The 16,345-nt window shown below is 46.1% G+C and overlaps 6 protein-coding genes across 6 annotated transcripts; 5 read left to right on the top strand and 1 right to left on the bottom strand.

The window, feature by feature from the left end:
• Window positions 1-173: 173 nt before the first annotated feature.
• POX_d06147 (uncharacterized protein) lies at window positions 174-1,777 on the top strand (the record flags this gene model as incomplete). Its single annotated transcript, XM_050114972.1, has 3 exons — window positions 174-350; window positions 427-558; window positions 1,505-1,777. 3 exons carry the CDS (start codon window positions 174-176, stop codon window positions 1,775-1,777), a joined length of 582 nt encoding a protein of 193 aa, XP_049969923.1.
• A 2,212-nt stretch (window positions 1,778-3,989) lies between these two features.
• Window positions 3,990-4,508, top strand: POX_d06148 (uncharacterized protein; the record flags this gene model as incomplete). Its single annotated transcript, XM_050114973.1, has 1 exon — window positions 3,990-4,508. One exon carries the CDS (start codon window positions 3,990-3,992, stop codon window positions 4,506-4,508), a length of 519 nt encoding a protein of 172 aa, XP_049969924.1.
• A 65-nt stretch (window positions 4,509-4,573) lies between these two features.
• On the bottom strand, window positions 4,574-6,821 carry POX_d06149 (uncharacterized protein; the record flags this gene model as incomplete). The annotated part of the gene is made up of 4 exons (XM_050114974.1): window positions 4,574-4,757; window positions 4,825-5,326; window positions 5,387-5,525; window positions 5,583-6,821. The coding sequence occupies 4 exons, from the start codon at window positions 6,819-6,821 to the stop codon at window positions 4,574-4,576; spliced, it is 2,064 nt and encodes a 687-aa protein (XP_049969925.1).
• A 1,144-nt stretch (window positions 6,822-7,965) lies between these two features.
• On the top strand, window positions 7,966-8,870 carry POX_d06150 (uncharacterized protein; the record flags this gene model as incomplete). The annotated part of the gene is made up of 3 exons (XM_050114975.1): window positions 7,966-7,968; window positions 8,024-8,241; window positions 8,306-8,870. 3 exons carry the CDS (start codon window positions 7,966-7,968, stop codon window positions 8,868-8,870), a joined length of 786 nt encoding a protein of 261 aa, XP_049969926.1.
• Window positions 8,871-10,009: 1,139 nt separating this feature from the next.
• On the top strand, window positions 10,010-10,999 carry POX_d06151 (uncharacterized protein; the record flags this gene model as incomplete). The annotated part of the gene is made up of 2 exons (XM_050114976.1): window positions 10,010-10,586; window positions 10,656-10,999. The coding sequence occupies 2 exons, from the start codon at window positions 10,010-10,012 to the stop codon at window positions 10,997-10,999; spliced, it is 921 nt and encodes a 306-aa protein (XP_049969927.1).
• Window positions 11,000-13,891: 2,892 nt separating this feature from the next.
• Window positions 13,892-14,371, top strand: POX_d06152 (uncharacterized protein; the record flags this gene model as incomplete). The annotated part of the gene is made up of 1 exon (XM_050114977.1): window positions 13,892-14,371. The coding sequence occupies one exon, from the start codon at window positions 13,892-13,894 to the stop codon at window positions 14,369-14,371; it is 480 nt and encodes a 159-aa protein (XP_049969928.1).
• Between the last annotated feature and the right edge of the window lie 1,974 nt (window positions 14,372-16,345).

Genomic DNA, 16,345 nt, shown 5'->3' on the forward strand with positions numbered 1-16,345 from the left:
GGGTACATGGCCGCCGAAAAAAATATCTGTGGGGATGCATTGCACTTGTCACATGTCTCCTTACTAACGCGGATGCTGTGCGTTAAATACTCTCTCGTCTTCAAGTTAGTACGCCTTGTTTCTTTCTGCATCATTGCACTCTCTTTTTTGATCCTTTGAATCTCTATGCCATCATGACTCCCCCATCAGGAAACGGTATTGAGGATCGGATTGCCGCGCTCACGCAATGTATACGTGCAGGCAGAGAGTCGATCGGTGACACGACTCGGCTCGGCGCGCTGAAGGCTGCACGAGGCCTGATGGATGCTCTCAGGTCGCCGCTGGAAACCGTGATCCATGATGTGGTCTTCGTATGCATCGATCTCTAGCCTCGATCATACGTGCCAGGGGTTTGATAGCCCCCTAAGCTGACTTCTTCCACGAAAGGGCCCCGTTTTGCTGATGGCCCTCCGTATGGGGGTCCAACTAGGAGTCTTCAGGATCATCTGTGACGGCAAGGGCAGGGGAACCACACAGAACAGATTGCGGAGAATTCTGAAGCAAATGTTCTTGTTGTTGGTAGGTTCATCCAATGTTTTGTTATAGCGATCTTTGCACAGACGAGATTATTTTTGCGGGATCGCACAAAGGTTGGAGATTCCATTTCAACAGTGCTGGACCCAACTTTTTCATAGCTCAAGCGTAGTACACGCTGATCCATTATCCTTACTCCTTGAACTTGAGTATGCGTGCTACTGATCATATATATTCAAGTAGATCAGATTGTCAGGGTGCTTTCCGCCTCCGGGTATGTGCTGGAAACCGACGCCCAGACATACAAGCCTTCTACTCTCACCATATTAATGGCAGAATCGACTCTTGAAGCCACCACTAGAGCGAGGTCCTTTCATTTCTCCCCAGAAAGTGCAAACACTTTTAGGCTTCGTTTCGTCTCACACGTGTTAGCTTTGACATTGGTAACTTCTGTACAACCTATGCTCCGGAGTATTTTCAGAAGAACAACAATCAGTTCCCACCTTCAGCAGAAGATACGCCCTTCCAGCTAGCCAAAAAGACACATCTCAACTACTTTGAATGGCTTGGGCAAAACCCTTCTCAGGCAAAAGACTTTCAGCAATGGATGACATTGAAGCAACGCTGGACCCCAAACTGGGTGGATTGGTTTGATGTACAAGGGACCATTCTCGACGAATGTCAAATCGAGCATAACCACTTTTTACTTGTCGACATATAAGGAGATGAAGGCCACTAGCTACATGCGTTCAATAGCAAATTTTCGCATGCTCTGGGCCGTCGTGTCTTAGAGGATATACCCCATGTAGTTTCTCGCCTGGGCAGTACTCCGAGGGGAATCGAAGCGATAGCTTATGATTTTTTCACCCCCCAGCCCATGAAAGGCAATACCATGACGGCTCTGCGTACTCTTTAATACCATCGCCATGACGAGCTGATAAATGACACAGGAGCTCGCGCATATTATATGGACTGGATTCTTCACGACTAGCGCGACGAACAAGCCCGCGACATTCTCGACAACATTGTAAATGCCATGGAACCAGGCTACTCTCGCCTCATAATTAACGGCCAAATTATCCCTGATAGAGATTATGATTTTGCTACCGCTTGTATTAGTATCAAGATGATGGTTCAAGTCGGTGCTTTCGAGCGAACGGAGAAACAGCGGCGCGCTTTACTGACGTCTGCCGGCTTGAAAGATCTCTCGTTTCACCATCCCCCCAGTGGTGATGAGGGGATCATCACCGCCGCAAGAGCATGAGCTTTCATAACTCTAGCCTTGATGACTCACATTTATCTTAACATAAACACGATTCTGTGTAAAACGCAATCCAGTGGGAAGACCAGAGTTGATAGTAGACGCCTTCAGCTGTGGTGAAAAGGCTGTCTGATAGGAATCATCATACTTAGGTAATTTTCAGATCGTAATATGCTCTTGGTTGATGTGCAGAAATTGTCAAGAAGTACTCCGAGATCTCCCAGCAAAACCTACTAGAGAATTGGTCGGCAGTGTTCGATCACAACTCATGGGTGCGAAATACTAACACACAGACACACCGGTATGTCCGGGATAGCTTCTCGGCCCGCATATCCCCTCCGATCGCCTATCAGTTTGTCTACGCCAAGAACCCGCTCACCCTAGATTGACTATCGACATGGACTTTTCTCCTCAGAGGAGAAATCAAACAGAATCCCAATGTTGCAATCTTTCCTTTCATTCTGCTTTGAGAGGTTTCTGTACTTGAACTCTCACTTTTGCGTACTTACTAATTCTTTACTTCTTCTCTGCCTTCTCTCTCCCCCATCTAGTCTTGATACGGTCTTTGAATGCTACTAAATTGATTTAACATTTTTGTGCCTAATTATAACGGTAAAAAGATCTGCTTTCATACTAGTAGCGACAGAATTAATTGAGCGCGATTATTGAAGAGCTATTCTGAAGCTCGTAGTTAAGAGTGTCTCATGACCTAAGAAGCTAATAGGAGCGTGTTACAACGCCGGCATTGCGTAATATCCTAGTTCATCTACAAAACATGTTTAAAATGTCTAAGTTTTAAAATGTCACCTCTTGTCTCGGCATAGTTCACTCCGTTCCTAAGGGCCAAATTTCGGCGCATCGACGTCTGTTTCAGACCTTGCCTTTTCCAAATCGATCAGCTTCTCTCGCTCAGGTGTGCGCGGTCGGAAGGCTGTATCGTATGATGATAGCCCTGACGTCAGGCTCTGGGAAATCTCCTAGGGGTCTATTCTTGTCTTCCTGTTTTTATCACTGCTGCTAATTTTAAACCTCTAATACAAACGGGAAGGAACAACGAAAAGTGAATTGTAGCCTTTGTGTTGACCTAAACACGCTCGCCTCCCCTAACTAAATGTAATTCGCGGTATTTTTAGATTCTTTAACCATGGCCTCCGAAACCTATGGCCTCGCAACCCCGCAGGAGTTAGACTTGGTGGTGGTAGGTGCTGAAGCCACTAAACAAATGATGTATCTTTGAGGCCCACTGCGATGCCGACTACCCGACGTCGCTTTTGGGCCTTATCCTGTAGCAGAGATTGGTGGTCGCGGAGAGTTGCTCATTTAGACCATTCATACTGTATACCTGCATACTGTACGGTATGTAATGACCACAAGCAAGAATTCATGCGAAACTGATACACGTCGCGATGAACAGTCAACTTGTCAAGTACGGCATGTTCCCTCGACCGACTTGTTAGAAAAATCCCCAAAACAGCAATCCATGGTCGCCGCAAGAAGGGACTCGACAGAAACCACTCTATTTCCATCCTAATTGCCTTTCCTCGGCTCACCAGCAAGTGCAACACATAATTGCATTCCAAGATGAATCGCAATGTCGGATCTTTGCTTGCCTGTTCTCCCCCCCCGATCAAACTCACGATCAACTCTTTTTCGATGAGCATGCTTTGCTTTCAGCTTCGTTGTTGTAATCTTGATCACAGTCAGCGTTTTTCTAAAGTACCGGCCATCTTATCCCAATGACAAGGGTGATGATGACTTACGGTACCACACTGCACCCTTGACCTATCTGCCACCCCTGGGATTGGGTACCTGGCAGTTACCGAAACCAATGGCGGCCAAGATCGTAAAAGTTGCTATTGAGAAGGGTTACAGGCACATTGATGCAGCAATGATCTATGGTGAGTAATAAATTCAAACAAATTTTCAAATCTCAGCCCCCCCCCCTCCTCCATGTTGTCTAACAAAGCATCCAAGGCAACAAAAAGCAAGTGGGAGAAGAAATAGCCCAGGAAGGAATCCCACGTTCTTCTATCTGGGTCACAAGCAAGCTTTGGAACACAGACCACAGACCATCACGTGTTCGCCCTGCTTTGGAAAAGACACTGCACGATCTTGGACTTGAATACCTTGACCTATATTTGATGCATTAGCCCGTTGCCTTTCAGCCGGGGCAGGACCGTGAGGTTGAACTTGAAAAAGTAGATATTCTCGAAACATGGTGGGCCATGGAAGAGCTGTTCGAGAGGGACTTGTTCGGCAGATTGGGAATTTCAACCAACCTCAAGTGGAAAGGCTTCTAAGACATGCTCGCATACCGCTCAGTGTGCACGAGTTTGAAAGCCACCCATATCTCTCACAATCTGAATTTGTGAAATGGAACTTGCAACATGGGCTGCGAGTCATTGCTTTTTCACCGCTTGGAGACATGAATCCGATCTACAAGTCATCAAAGCGACCTCTGTTGGAGGACGAATTTCTGTCATCTATCGCGCACAAAAAAGTTATCACAGTGGCACAGCTTGTATTGGCCTGTTCCATGCATCGAGGGGTGATTGTGATTCCAAAAAGTGAACATGAAGAGAGAGTGGTAAAGAACTGGGAAGCACAGAGAGTCGTTTTGACTGACGAAGAAGTTGCATCTATTACTGCATATGACAAGCAGGCACGATTCAACAACCCAAGCACTGAATGGGGAACAGAGTTGGAAACGGGGTTGGGTGGTATATTAACTTAGATCAGAAACGCCCATGGATCTTCTTACAACCAGCATTCAGGATAAACCACAAATCATTTTTCTGACTAGAGATATCTTAAGTAAACTTCAACTGTTGGTTGCCCGCCTAAAAATTCCATCAAGGCTGTCTGCTCATCTTGACTGCCACCATGCTCGAGTATCATCTTCCGATATTTGAGGCCAGCTTTCTGACTCATTGGATCAAAATGAAAATTCGACCACCACATGTTCGCTGGCAATACACGGGTGCTAGATTGATATTAATGTTAAGAGTTCAATAGATAAAAAGAGCTATCACACCCGGATATGAACTTACTACAAGTAGGAATAGTAGTTCGCTTCTTGGCCCCAGATATAATGAGGTGTCGTCGCATAACCATGTCCCCATCGATTATCATTCTCTGGGCCCTGCAGAAAGGTTGCACTTTGCAAGAGGGAGTAATACATTTCAGCAATGTCCATTGACTTGAGGGCCCCCTGGGAAGCTGGACAGTGAATCTCCAAGTCAAAACTGCTGAACGCGACCTGTCTCAGAGTTAAAATTCCCTGGTTTATCGATCTAGCTTCGACGAGTTTTTCTAGATGGCCTCGAGGAATCTGCTTGGGTGGGCGAGTCGAAGAGCTCATCAAAGTATCGCGCTCACCATCTTCACTATCATCCGAAGAGACGTAGCTGTAATGACAGCTGAGTCGCTGCAGACATTCCGGCACCCAACACCAATATTCCAACAGTTGGCTTGGCGCCTCAACAAAATCTGCAACTGTCCTGTGGCCATGGAATGTTGCGTACTTGGACCTTCCCAAGAGATCATGAAAGGCTAATGTGTGAATTGTGAGTATATGGCAGAACAAACGCGAAAAATTCCAAGGTTGCTCACCGTGGCCTAGCTCGTGAAAGAGTGTGATAACCTCATGATGTTTTAAAAGCGCGGGCTTGTCAGGCGGGGGGTTTGCCACATTACACACTAAAGCCGTGCAGACGAAAGGCTGATCTATGCCCTCGGGAACAGAGTAGGACTATTGAAAGTGTGTTAGCAAGGAGAAAAGACCACTGTGTTGTCGGTCGGAACTTACAGGAAAAATGTTAAAATTGGCCGCATGATTAAATTTCCCATCACGAGGATATATGTCCAAGTAGAGAAAGCCAAAAAAGGTAGCTGAATGTCTGTCATGTACGCTGAAGACTTTGACATCTGGCTGCCAGATATAGTCATCTCGGATACACCTCAAACTTTCAATTCTCAAGCCGAATATTGTTTCGAAGACAGCGAGCATATGTTGAATCGTGACATTGGCAGGGAAATACTCCGCAATCAGATCATGATCGACTTGATAATTGTCTCGCAACATCTTGTCGTGATGATAGTCAAAATCCCACAGATGGAGGGGGCCTCCGGGAGGATCCTGAGCTTGCTGCAAGGCTTCTAGCTCTGTCTTTGCAATGGGGCGCAGATGCATCGAAAGTTCGTCTAGCATAGATTTGACGTCCCGGGGAGATTTCAACAACTTTGACCGTGCTTGTTGATGCGCATATGATTCGAAGCCAAGTAAACGGGCCCTTTCATCTCGAAGAATGACAATCTCTTTAAAGACCTCAGTGTTCTCGGGAAATATCCTTTGGCTTTGAAGAAAAACCTCTTTTCGGGTTGCAGACCGAACGCAGCTAGAAAGGACCGCATTCACATAGGTCTTTTTCAGAGGTACACCCCTCTGGCCATTCGAGGGACACAAAGGAAGTGCTTGAATTCTTTCAGCACCAAGTCCCTCTAAATCTTCTTCTTTCTTCCATATATACCCAGGATCCAAGCTGAGATTCTCTGTGAATGCAACTCGAAGCTCAACAAGCCGCTTGGAGATCTCTTGAGACCGTTTCTTGTCCTTCTCCTTCAACCCAAGACCATTATCAATAAATGTTGAATGAAGCTTTGCGAGAAATTTTCGGTCTTCCATTTCCATTTGGTTCATATCAAAGTTCTTATGCACAGCATCTACCAATGCAAATAGATTTTCGTCCTGAAAAAGCTCCAAGTATGCCGTGTCTACCATGCTCATGGCGACTGAGGATTCTTGCCGTAGCTCCAATGAGGGCGAAACTGCTTGGAAGAATGCCAGAAATTGGACTTTGCTCTTGATATTATTGTCGATCTTGGCCATCGATAAGACAACATTTTCAAAAGTGGCATCTTGTGGCGAGAGCTTGTCAAGTAGTTGTTTTGTTGCTGTCTGAATACCTTTGATCAAATCCACCGCTCTTTGTATAAGCTGCGACGGACGGACATGGAAAGAAGGCATCTCTGGTCTTGATGTCTTCATCTTTGATTCGAGGGAAAGTCTCTGGAACATGACACGAAGTGGCGCGAAACCCTGCGAAAACTCAAAGGAATGCAAGAGGGGAGCGCAAAGAATATCTGACGATACTGCCACGCGACGCAAATTTTTTCAGGCAATCGCCGAAGACACAGGGCGAGAACTAAGATCAAAGATGACTGCTCTCGTTTGGCAGGGCGTCGGTGCATGGAAACACCCAAAGAAAGCCCCAGATTGTGTTCTGTGTAACTGTGTAATCTATTGTGTGTATCGAAGCCGTCAAAGATACGGCCCGACAATACAATTACATCGCAAAAATTAGCGCGCCCAGGCCTCTCCGATCTTCTATGCCAAGGAGCCCATGACCCCACATTCCCTATTGGTTTGGAGGACGGCCCCAGGTGAATACCGCGTGCGACTACTCCGTGCGGAGTGCGCTTCAAGCAATTGCTGCATTAGCCTCCTGCGGCCTACAAGCGAGATAAGGAATCGCCCCCCCATTTGGGCCGAAAATAATTGGCTAAGCCGTGACTCGGCCCTCGATCATGCATGCTGGAGGTTGGCCTTGACATTGCGGGCAGACCTTACGTATCTACAGTACGGAGTAGTGCCTCATGAACAGTGATCTAGCTACGACTCATCCGCTCGGTCCTTCCTGGTAGCGTCATCCAGCCGCACTAATAGCCTGTCTTTCAATTTGGGGCTAGGAATCAGGCAATTTCATAGCTCCGACCATTTCCGGTTCTGCCGCTGAATCTCCTCATCACAGGTTGCCGTGGTCAATTAAACGATGAACCCGTAAGTCCCACTAACTTATTACGAGATAAGCCGGTTATTCAAGGTCGCCCAAAAGGTATGTGTATAAATTTCACTGTCTTGGCAACTGGGGAGCCGCGCATCTTGCAGGATAGGATTCAGGGATCAATACATAGACTTGATACGACCTTAGTTACCTAAGGCGAATCCTCTTATCCTTGAACGTAATTCTAGGACAATAGGGCGGTTCCAGTCAAAAAAAATCTGAAAAGTAAAGACCCAAAGCAAGAAGGGAATCCGCGATGTCGTTCCTCTTTATATCCGTTGTCTTCTTAACCACTGCGAAGAAAATATTTGCCCTCTCTGAGACCATTAGACCAGTTCTTTACACACGATGGTACGAAAAGGCTATTGACATCAACCCGAGCTCGTACTGACTGCAGGAGTATTAGGAAAAGTTATTGCAAAAGGTTCTGATCCCTCTGACCGTCATCACGACTCCATTCCAGTCAATTTGGCAGCAATGGGAGGGCCGCAGTGGGAGCAGTACCGATCACTCAATGTGTTCTGCGGTCAACTACACAACCGAGATTGTTAGTCTAGACCCATTGGCAATCTATATCAATGGATTTATATCGAGCTGGGAAATTGCATATCTCCGAGATCTAGCGTGAGCAAGCAATCCAACTCCAAGGCCACAAGAGGATACTAAGCTTCTGACGTGCCATATTCAGAGACAAAGAGGGAACATTTACACACCACGAAGCCAAATACCCGGATCACAAGTCTCACGCAGCACGCCGTATTGCAAGCTCTCTTTATCTCCCAAGTGATGACCTCGTGGTGGACTGTATCGTCAAGCGATCAACCGCCTTTGTTGGTTTCAAACCCAACGATGGATTTGAAGTGCTCCAGGTTGTGAAGTATCATGAAGGAGGCGACAGACACGACCCTCACTACGATCGGTTTCTTTCCCCTCCTAGTATTCCTTCTGGCTTTACATGCAACCGAGTAGCGAGCTTTTTCGTTTACCTGGGCGATGAGCCCGAAGGTGGAGAGACATGCTTCCATTTTCTGCAGCCCGCACCTCAGGATGCTGATCCTGAGAAGTTCAGTAATATCAATAGCGATGACAGGCTGGGTTTCGCGGTGAAACCTGTTACTGGAAATGCTATGTTCTGGATGAATTTGCACTCGAATAACACAGGGGACGTTTGTGTACAGCATTCAGCGCTGCCCCTGAAATCTGGGACAAAATACGGGATGAACATCTTGCTAAGGAGATGTTTCGAGGCTTGATGAAGCTGAACCTTCTCTTGTTACCAGATGAGTTATCTAACGCAATCTACGGCCGAACCGCACACTCGGTCGAGTGGCACACCCCTAAGTCTATCAATCAGGGAGGGCCTACAGCTAGCTTAGCAGCCAATTCAGCCAGTAGAAGCTAACGTAATCCACGGCCAACCTGATAACACGGCCGGCCTGATAACCCCAAAACACCATACTAAATGCAATTTTTGACAAGTTCATGTTTCAACCCTAAAGGACAAGAATGTAGTCTTTGGATACCATAGTGTTTGATATACCATCCATGTTAAGTATCTTTATTAGGTCGAGAAATATTTATAGTGTAGTGGGGGATCCGGTTGCATGTATTTAAGAGGTTGATGGTCTGTAGTAGTAAGAGGTGTCGGATAGCCTTACCGCCTGGAGAGGTTATCTAGGACCGAGGTTGCGGGATCCTTAGGGATCATCATCATCATCATCATCATTCGTGTTTGATCAACAGTTTAGATTAAGGAATTCAGGACGGTCTTTACAGTCAGATTCCTTACACTTGCAATGTCACATTCTTTTTGATTCCTGCCTTTGGTTCCTGACATCGGATTGTACGGTTCCCTTAGAGGATTCTGGGACTTGCGTGCTTATAGGTTTGGTTTGGTTCCTCTATGACTCGACCTGTCTGGTGAGATCAGACTGCCTTGAGCATTCCCCTCTTCAATAGGTAGTATAATGTTGATGTATATATCTACATCACTCGATCGGAATGCAATTTTGGTAATTTAGTTAAATAATTCTTTTCAAAATATGTGGATCATGCTACACCGTTTCTAGTGCTCAAAATTTAGATGATACTGAAAATCCAAGAAAGAAATGCTTCTGATTGTTGATATACCATGACCTAAAAAATTCGTATTTAGTATGGTGTTTTGGGGTTATCAGGTCGGCCGTGTTATCAGGTTGGCCGTGGATTACGTTATTAAGTAACTTGTTTAGTCCATGTAAATTTAAATACCCGGACAAATTCGTTATCAAAACGCGCAATGATTTCCAGAGTAGTCCATCTCACCTCGACAAGCCTATATCTCCATTGGATCCTCGAATCAGCCAACTTGTCTTGGCAATTCGAGTTTTAAATCTTCAATACTGTCACCAAGATGCTCAACCGACGCTTTGGTATAATTATGGTAATTGTTTCTCTCGGAGGTGCTTTGATAGGTTCGCAGGCCGCCCCCAAGTCCCATCTACTCCAGTATGGTGCTCGCAAAGAAGTCCGGGCAACTGGCGCAACAGCCACAGTGTTCCGCTATCAACTCAAGAATGGATCTTCGTATGCGGTGAAACGTTTTCAGAAAAAAAGTCAAAGTACAGCGCAAGAAGATTACCTGTCCAGCGTTCGGAACGAGGTCGACATCTCTACTTATCTGAATCATGAGCGAATCATGCCCATCTTGGACTTTTTTGAGGAACACGGAGTGTTCTATTCCGTGATGCCTTACATACCAATCACGCTCTTTGATCGTACCATGGAAAATGATACTGCCTTGTTGGAAAAGGAACGGGACTGTATCTTCCGACAAATCGTTGATGTGCTTGTATACATGCACGATAAAGGGGTGGCCCATCTGGACCTCAAGATTAAGAACATTCTTCTTGAGAACGAAAACGAAATCAAAGTCATTGACTTTGGTAACTCTCAAATTTTCTGGCCTATCTACGGAGCTTCGGTCAAAGGTCAGCTATCTAGTTAATCTTCTCCTTTTGGGACTGAAATTACATCGCTAAGGCTAGCTTTGGCCGTAGGGATATTTGCTACTACACCGAACGCCCTTTACGAAGCGTATCGAGATGAATACTACGATCCTTTTGCGGGCGATGTATGGGCAGTGGGGATGATTCACTGTCAAATGACTTTGCCGCTGGCTTCATGGAACATGGGGTTACAGTCGCCGATGATCTTTGCCATGTTTCCCCCCCCCCCCCCCCCCCGTGTCGCAAAGGCCATCGTCCATCAATCTGACGCAGCTGTAAGCCACAGTGGAGATGATCTTGCGAAACCTGCCAGAGCGGGCCCGGTCGGTGATCGGCGGCATGCTTCTGCCGAACCCACGGGACCGCATCAGCATGAGCGAAGCGTTAACAGATGATTGGATCCGCAGTCTCCATAATTGCGAAATGATGCAGCAATCTGATTATCTCCGTTGATCGGACAAGGAAGGGGAAAGGTAACGGGTGTCTGTGCGCATCCGTTCTATGTACAGGGGACGCATAACAGAAGCAAATCCAGATTTCACGGCCGGGTCATCTTCGGGGGTTTCGTTTTTCTGGGATATTCAAGGCAATGGGAGTCGCACCATACCCCAAGATTGGCCTATGCGTGTATGGGTAGCTTGGTGCCTTAATTTGATGTAGAGTCATCAACTACTATCTTTCGTTTGCCAAGCTTGCCAACAAGTTTCGCTAATACATCGTCCGCTTGAAACGATAGGACGATACATGACTTAGCGCCGCCGGTTCAGATTCCGTATTTTCTTGTGTGTGAATAGAACAGTTCTTTGCTCTCTCTAACAACTATTCACTGTAGAATTACCTTTATCTAATGTATCGTGTGCTATGCAACGAGCTGTGGGAGACCCTGGCAATAAACAGTGGTGAGATTGAGCTAGTTCTTGTTTGCTTCTCAAATGAATATCTCAGTTTTTACTCGGAGATCTAGGAGCTCACACATAATGCGGTAGTGTCTTATATGTACATTATGCTGTTAATCCTCGTACGAACCCCCATGAATATCTTCTCGAGACTCATATGGCCTAAGTATCGGCGAAGTTTTGTAGTGCTTCGTCCATACATTCATACCGTACTTGACTCTAGAGAGTACGGGGAGCCCGGCATGGAATGTTCGCTGATCGCCCGTACCATTCGACGGATGAAGGTTCATCCAGAACAAAGCACTGCCTTTCATAGGCTTTACAACCAAACCCTGGCAATTGCTGGGAATTGCATATTTTCTTCCATCCGAGTTAAGGCTGGCGCCACTGACGAAAGGGAAATACGTCTTACCATCTGTTGCATTGCCTCCAATATAGGTGAAAAAGCTTCCCAGCCGATTGTACTCCCGTCCTTCATCTTGGCCAGAGCGGCTGATCTTTGGTTTGGCCAACCAGTCGCTATGAAGATTGTGTTCCTTCACAACTATAGAATTAAGAAAGGTAGAAATAAGAATATTACTAGTACGACTTCTTCTTTCTCTTGTGATAACTATAAGGATAGAGGCCTTTAGGCTCGGATAGCCGACGGAAAGTAGTAAACTCAAGTTATAACGGGTAGACCTTAGCGGTTTACAGGGTATTTTAAATTTCTATACGAGTGTTCCTGTAATACCTTAGTACAGTTTACTTAGATTGCTTATTTGTTTATAATCTGACAATGTTTCAAGATATTCTCGGCTACTAGGACTGTTCTAAGATAATCTCTGATAATACAACGACAACCTTTGACCTAGGAATCAACAACAAGGCAATCAGTGCTAAGCGTGATAGCGTTACACGCATCATTTCGGAGTCTTTTCTGTGTGGAATGTCTCGCCCAGCTCTCCCTGAATTTGTGGACTGAGGAGCAGTGCAAAGAGCGACCGGCGCTTTTGTTTGTGAGAGAGCTTGCCCTCTCCAGATTTTTGCTGGCCCAGCAGTCAGGTGTCTCAAGGGTTTTTCCCAGTCATGGGTTTCCTTCTTCCTTCTCTCCTCCTTAGACTCCCTAATCTAGTTCCCTCGCCTCCAGATTGCTTCCTTGCCTATAAAACTATAGTTCTGTCAGGTTATGGGCCTAATCGCAATATTGAGGCCTGAATTTGTGGAAACCACAAGCTCTCAAACTCAATCACTAAATTCATCAACTTTGGCTATAGAAGCCATAAAAAACATCAATCATCAAATTCGGCTGCTGAAGCCATAATCTAATACAGCTATCACTACTTGATTATTACTATTATTTTATCATTCACCGATCTGTCAGGCCTAAAGCTCGATTTGCCGGAAGGGCCCGTCTTGGGGCTGGGGCTAGCCCTTATGACATCTCTATGGACGTCCCCTGTGCTTCTTTTCAATATGTATACGTATGCCTGTAGATGAACTTTGGTATCAACAGTGACAGTGCCACTACAATCAGTAAGAGTATTAGCGAGGTATATGCACCTGCGAGGCGTCTTGCAAGCTCCTAAACTGGCCGAGGAGCCGCGTTTTCCTTATCATTTCGACTGCCTTCTTCGCATAAACTACATCCCCTAGCATATATATAAGTCGCTTTCCCGTTGAAGTGCCTATCACTTTGGGCCGGAGCTCGTGGTAGATCGGGCAGTGAAGCAGGAAGTAGCTCACACTCAGCTAGTTCCTTCCGCAGTTGCACTGCGCGGGGTGATCCCCTGGCCCCTCTTCTAGCCTCTCCTCCCGCCACCTCGCAATTATGTTCAGGTACGCCGGGAGTGCAATCTTACCCATCTGCATTTGCACCAGGATAGAGCTACCTGCTATTGGACTTACTATGACGTACTTGAGCATCCTCTGGTGGGAAAAGCTGTAAAGTCACAGAGAAGACCACCTTTCAACGTTGCCTGCCTGAACGCTCCCTTGGATTTTAGTCATTGGCACCCAGGAAGCACATGCGGTAAGTAGAAAAACTTTGCTCATAGCCAATGAGACAGGGAAGAAGGTCTGTGACAGTTTCAGCGGAGACAAGGGGGACGTGCGCTACTAGTCTATGAATGAGCCTAAATATATGCGCGGTACCACCATGTCTAGCTCTACAACGGTAGCATTGTGGTAACAGCACGGTGGCTGATCAGGAGATTCGCCAAGATAATTTGTAATGCTATACTTAAGCGTATAGAAGTTTCTAGTCACTCCCTACTGTACGCCTTATAATTACGGAGGTTCTCGCCGGGATTTTTAACAGAGACAACACACACAGAAGCTTACATCGATATAAACTGAATATCTAATCGACCTATTCTTGATCCAAAACCTATGCAAAATTTTGAAGGCACAATGCTTATGAATCCATTTCGTCCCTTCGAGGGTCCTCCTACCTTCCAAGAGGAATATCGAGGCAACTATATACCGAAGGTCATCAAAAAAGCTTATGGCCTTCAGGTTATAGCACCGGACACGCCATTTGTGGCAGCGGCCGGCCCAAACAAACTTTACTTTATTGATACACGCTTCGATGAGAAAACCGCAAGACATATCAAGGAACAGATCGAGAGGGCTGCTATACCGAATCCGGAGGAGTATATTGCTATCGACGAGATTTCGGCTACGGCAGAGTTGAAAAACTCCGTGACGGGCGAAACGACATTTGTGTTTGATCCCCTGTATGCTAAGGTACTATTTGCAAAGGGTCTAAACAGACATAATCCAGAGCTCAAGTTACCTGAGTATGAGCCTACTAGGGGCGATTGGATGGTCATCTACGACTTGGAGAACTTATTTGCAAAAGGGGATGATACGTCGACGGGCATCGCGTGAGGTGGAGATTGTCGCTCTCCGAACTCCACTGATTGGACTAGGTTGTTTTGGCGGGTTGAAACTGCAGCCCGTGAGCCTTCTGAGTTTCTTCAATTTGTCCGATATGATAGCTTGTTCCCAGTTGTTGTCTACAATGTAGGAGACAGAAATTTCATCAAATCCAGATCACGTTTTTCCAAAATATATAACAAATATTGAGTATCCTGTTTAAATTGCGGCGAAGCTACGAGTTTTAGCTATCCGCGTAATCGGCCTTTCCACGCACTGCACCTGTCGCAAAACCCAAAGTGCGAGACCAGAGCACCCTCAATTGAACCGTGCGAGAAATAATCTAGGTCAATTACTCATCGAGCAAGACTTAGACTGCTCACAAGGGCTGACAGATCTCAGCAAACCATATTTAAAGGAACTTGCGACCGTTGTATAGAGTTGTCACGTTGTAATTGGTAACGGTTCGCGTGTAGAGAACGTTTAGCATGGCCTTTCGTAGAGCCGACCGTTGTGCAGTTTGCTCTTACACAGCCATCTGTCTGTAGATTGAGCTGGTCAATAAAATAGCCCAAGGATGGTCATCATCACTGCTTGTGACTGTAAGGCAATATTGCCCTGGCTCTTCAACCCCGATATGCACTTGAAACGAAGCCTTCGAGCAGCTACAGGGAATGATAGGAGTACTTGGCTGTGGAGCGCGAGGTTCCTTAAGAATTGTACAGACTCTTCTGCCTACTGATGGCGTTAACAGTCTGATGGATTCTGTTTCGGAGACAACTCGTCACTTGTGTATGTAGATGAGATGTCCTCTACGGAAGAAAGAGAGAAGGGTTAATCGCAATTTGATTGGGTGAAGGGCAGGAGAGGTCAGGTAGCTAAAAATGTGGGTTTGTGAGTTCCTCGGCGGTAAGGCGGTGGCACAGAACCTGTGTGTTATTTTGCACCCTTTTCTCACAGAATTGCTATGGCATGTTTCGGGGCCAACATTACCCACGGCTACTAGCCAAATAATGAATAGATTTAGGCTGTAAGTCGTTTCAGTGGCCGCGAAAACGCCGCAGATCCTAGAATTCAAGTCGACATGGACATTCTCATGGCCTCCATTTACTCCATTAGTATGGTTTCACCAAGGCTCTACTTTTCCATCTACCTAGCCAGCTGGTCTAGATTGTGGGCGATACGCTAATAAAACACCAGCAATGAGGAGGTTATTTGACTAATGCATGTTGATCACCTACACGCCAGGGGTGTCTTATTCTCATCACATGTTTGCCTGCCGTCAGTCAAACACAGGTGCAGTAGAAGCTGGTATCTTGACGCGCCAAGCACGGAGTCTCCGTTGGACGTGGCCCTGGACGAAGCTACGTAGCTCGAGCATGGGGTTTCTGGCGCGTGTGGAATGTCAAACGCACCTGCAGCCGTGTTTTCAAGACGCCAATCTCATGTCTGTCACTCGAAAGGGAATTTAAAGAGGCGGGGGGGGAAGGGTGGTGGGGGGATTTGAATTGTGAAAGGCCCTTATAACCCAGGGTTCTCTATAACATGCATGATTGCTGTTACCTACCCCGCTTTTGCTAGGCATCTCAGGTGAACGTAAGTACTGATTCACGAACTAGTTCTACTACGCTAGCATCTTAGGATAAAGAAAATAGCGACTTTGGTCTATGAATGATTTATTGGATTGGTTAGAATAACTAGGGACCGTTCGGTTTACTAGCAGCTTTAGTGAGACAGTATAAGAGAAAGAATAAACTTAAATTTGGGAACGTACGCAGATATCCAGAGCAGAGTCCATATCCAACTTACTATTATATGACAATGCTTTTATTATTACTTATCGCTATACTGCTTAGTGGGGGTTAGGGGTTTAGGGGTTTAGGGGTTAGGGTTAGGGGTTAGGGGTTAGGGTTAGGGGTTAGGGTTAGGGGTTAGGGGTTAGGGTTTAGGGGTTAGGGGTTAGGGGTTAGGGGTTAGGGGTTAGGG

The sequence above is a fragment of the Penicillium oxalicum genome, chromosome IV, assembly GCF_001723175.1.
Source record: "Penicillium oxalicum strain HP7-1 chromosome IV, whole genome shotgun sequence".
NCBI lineage: Eukaryota > Fungi > Ascomycota > Eurotiomycetes > Eurotiales > Aspergillaceae > Penicillium > Penicillium oxalicum.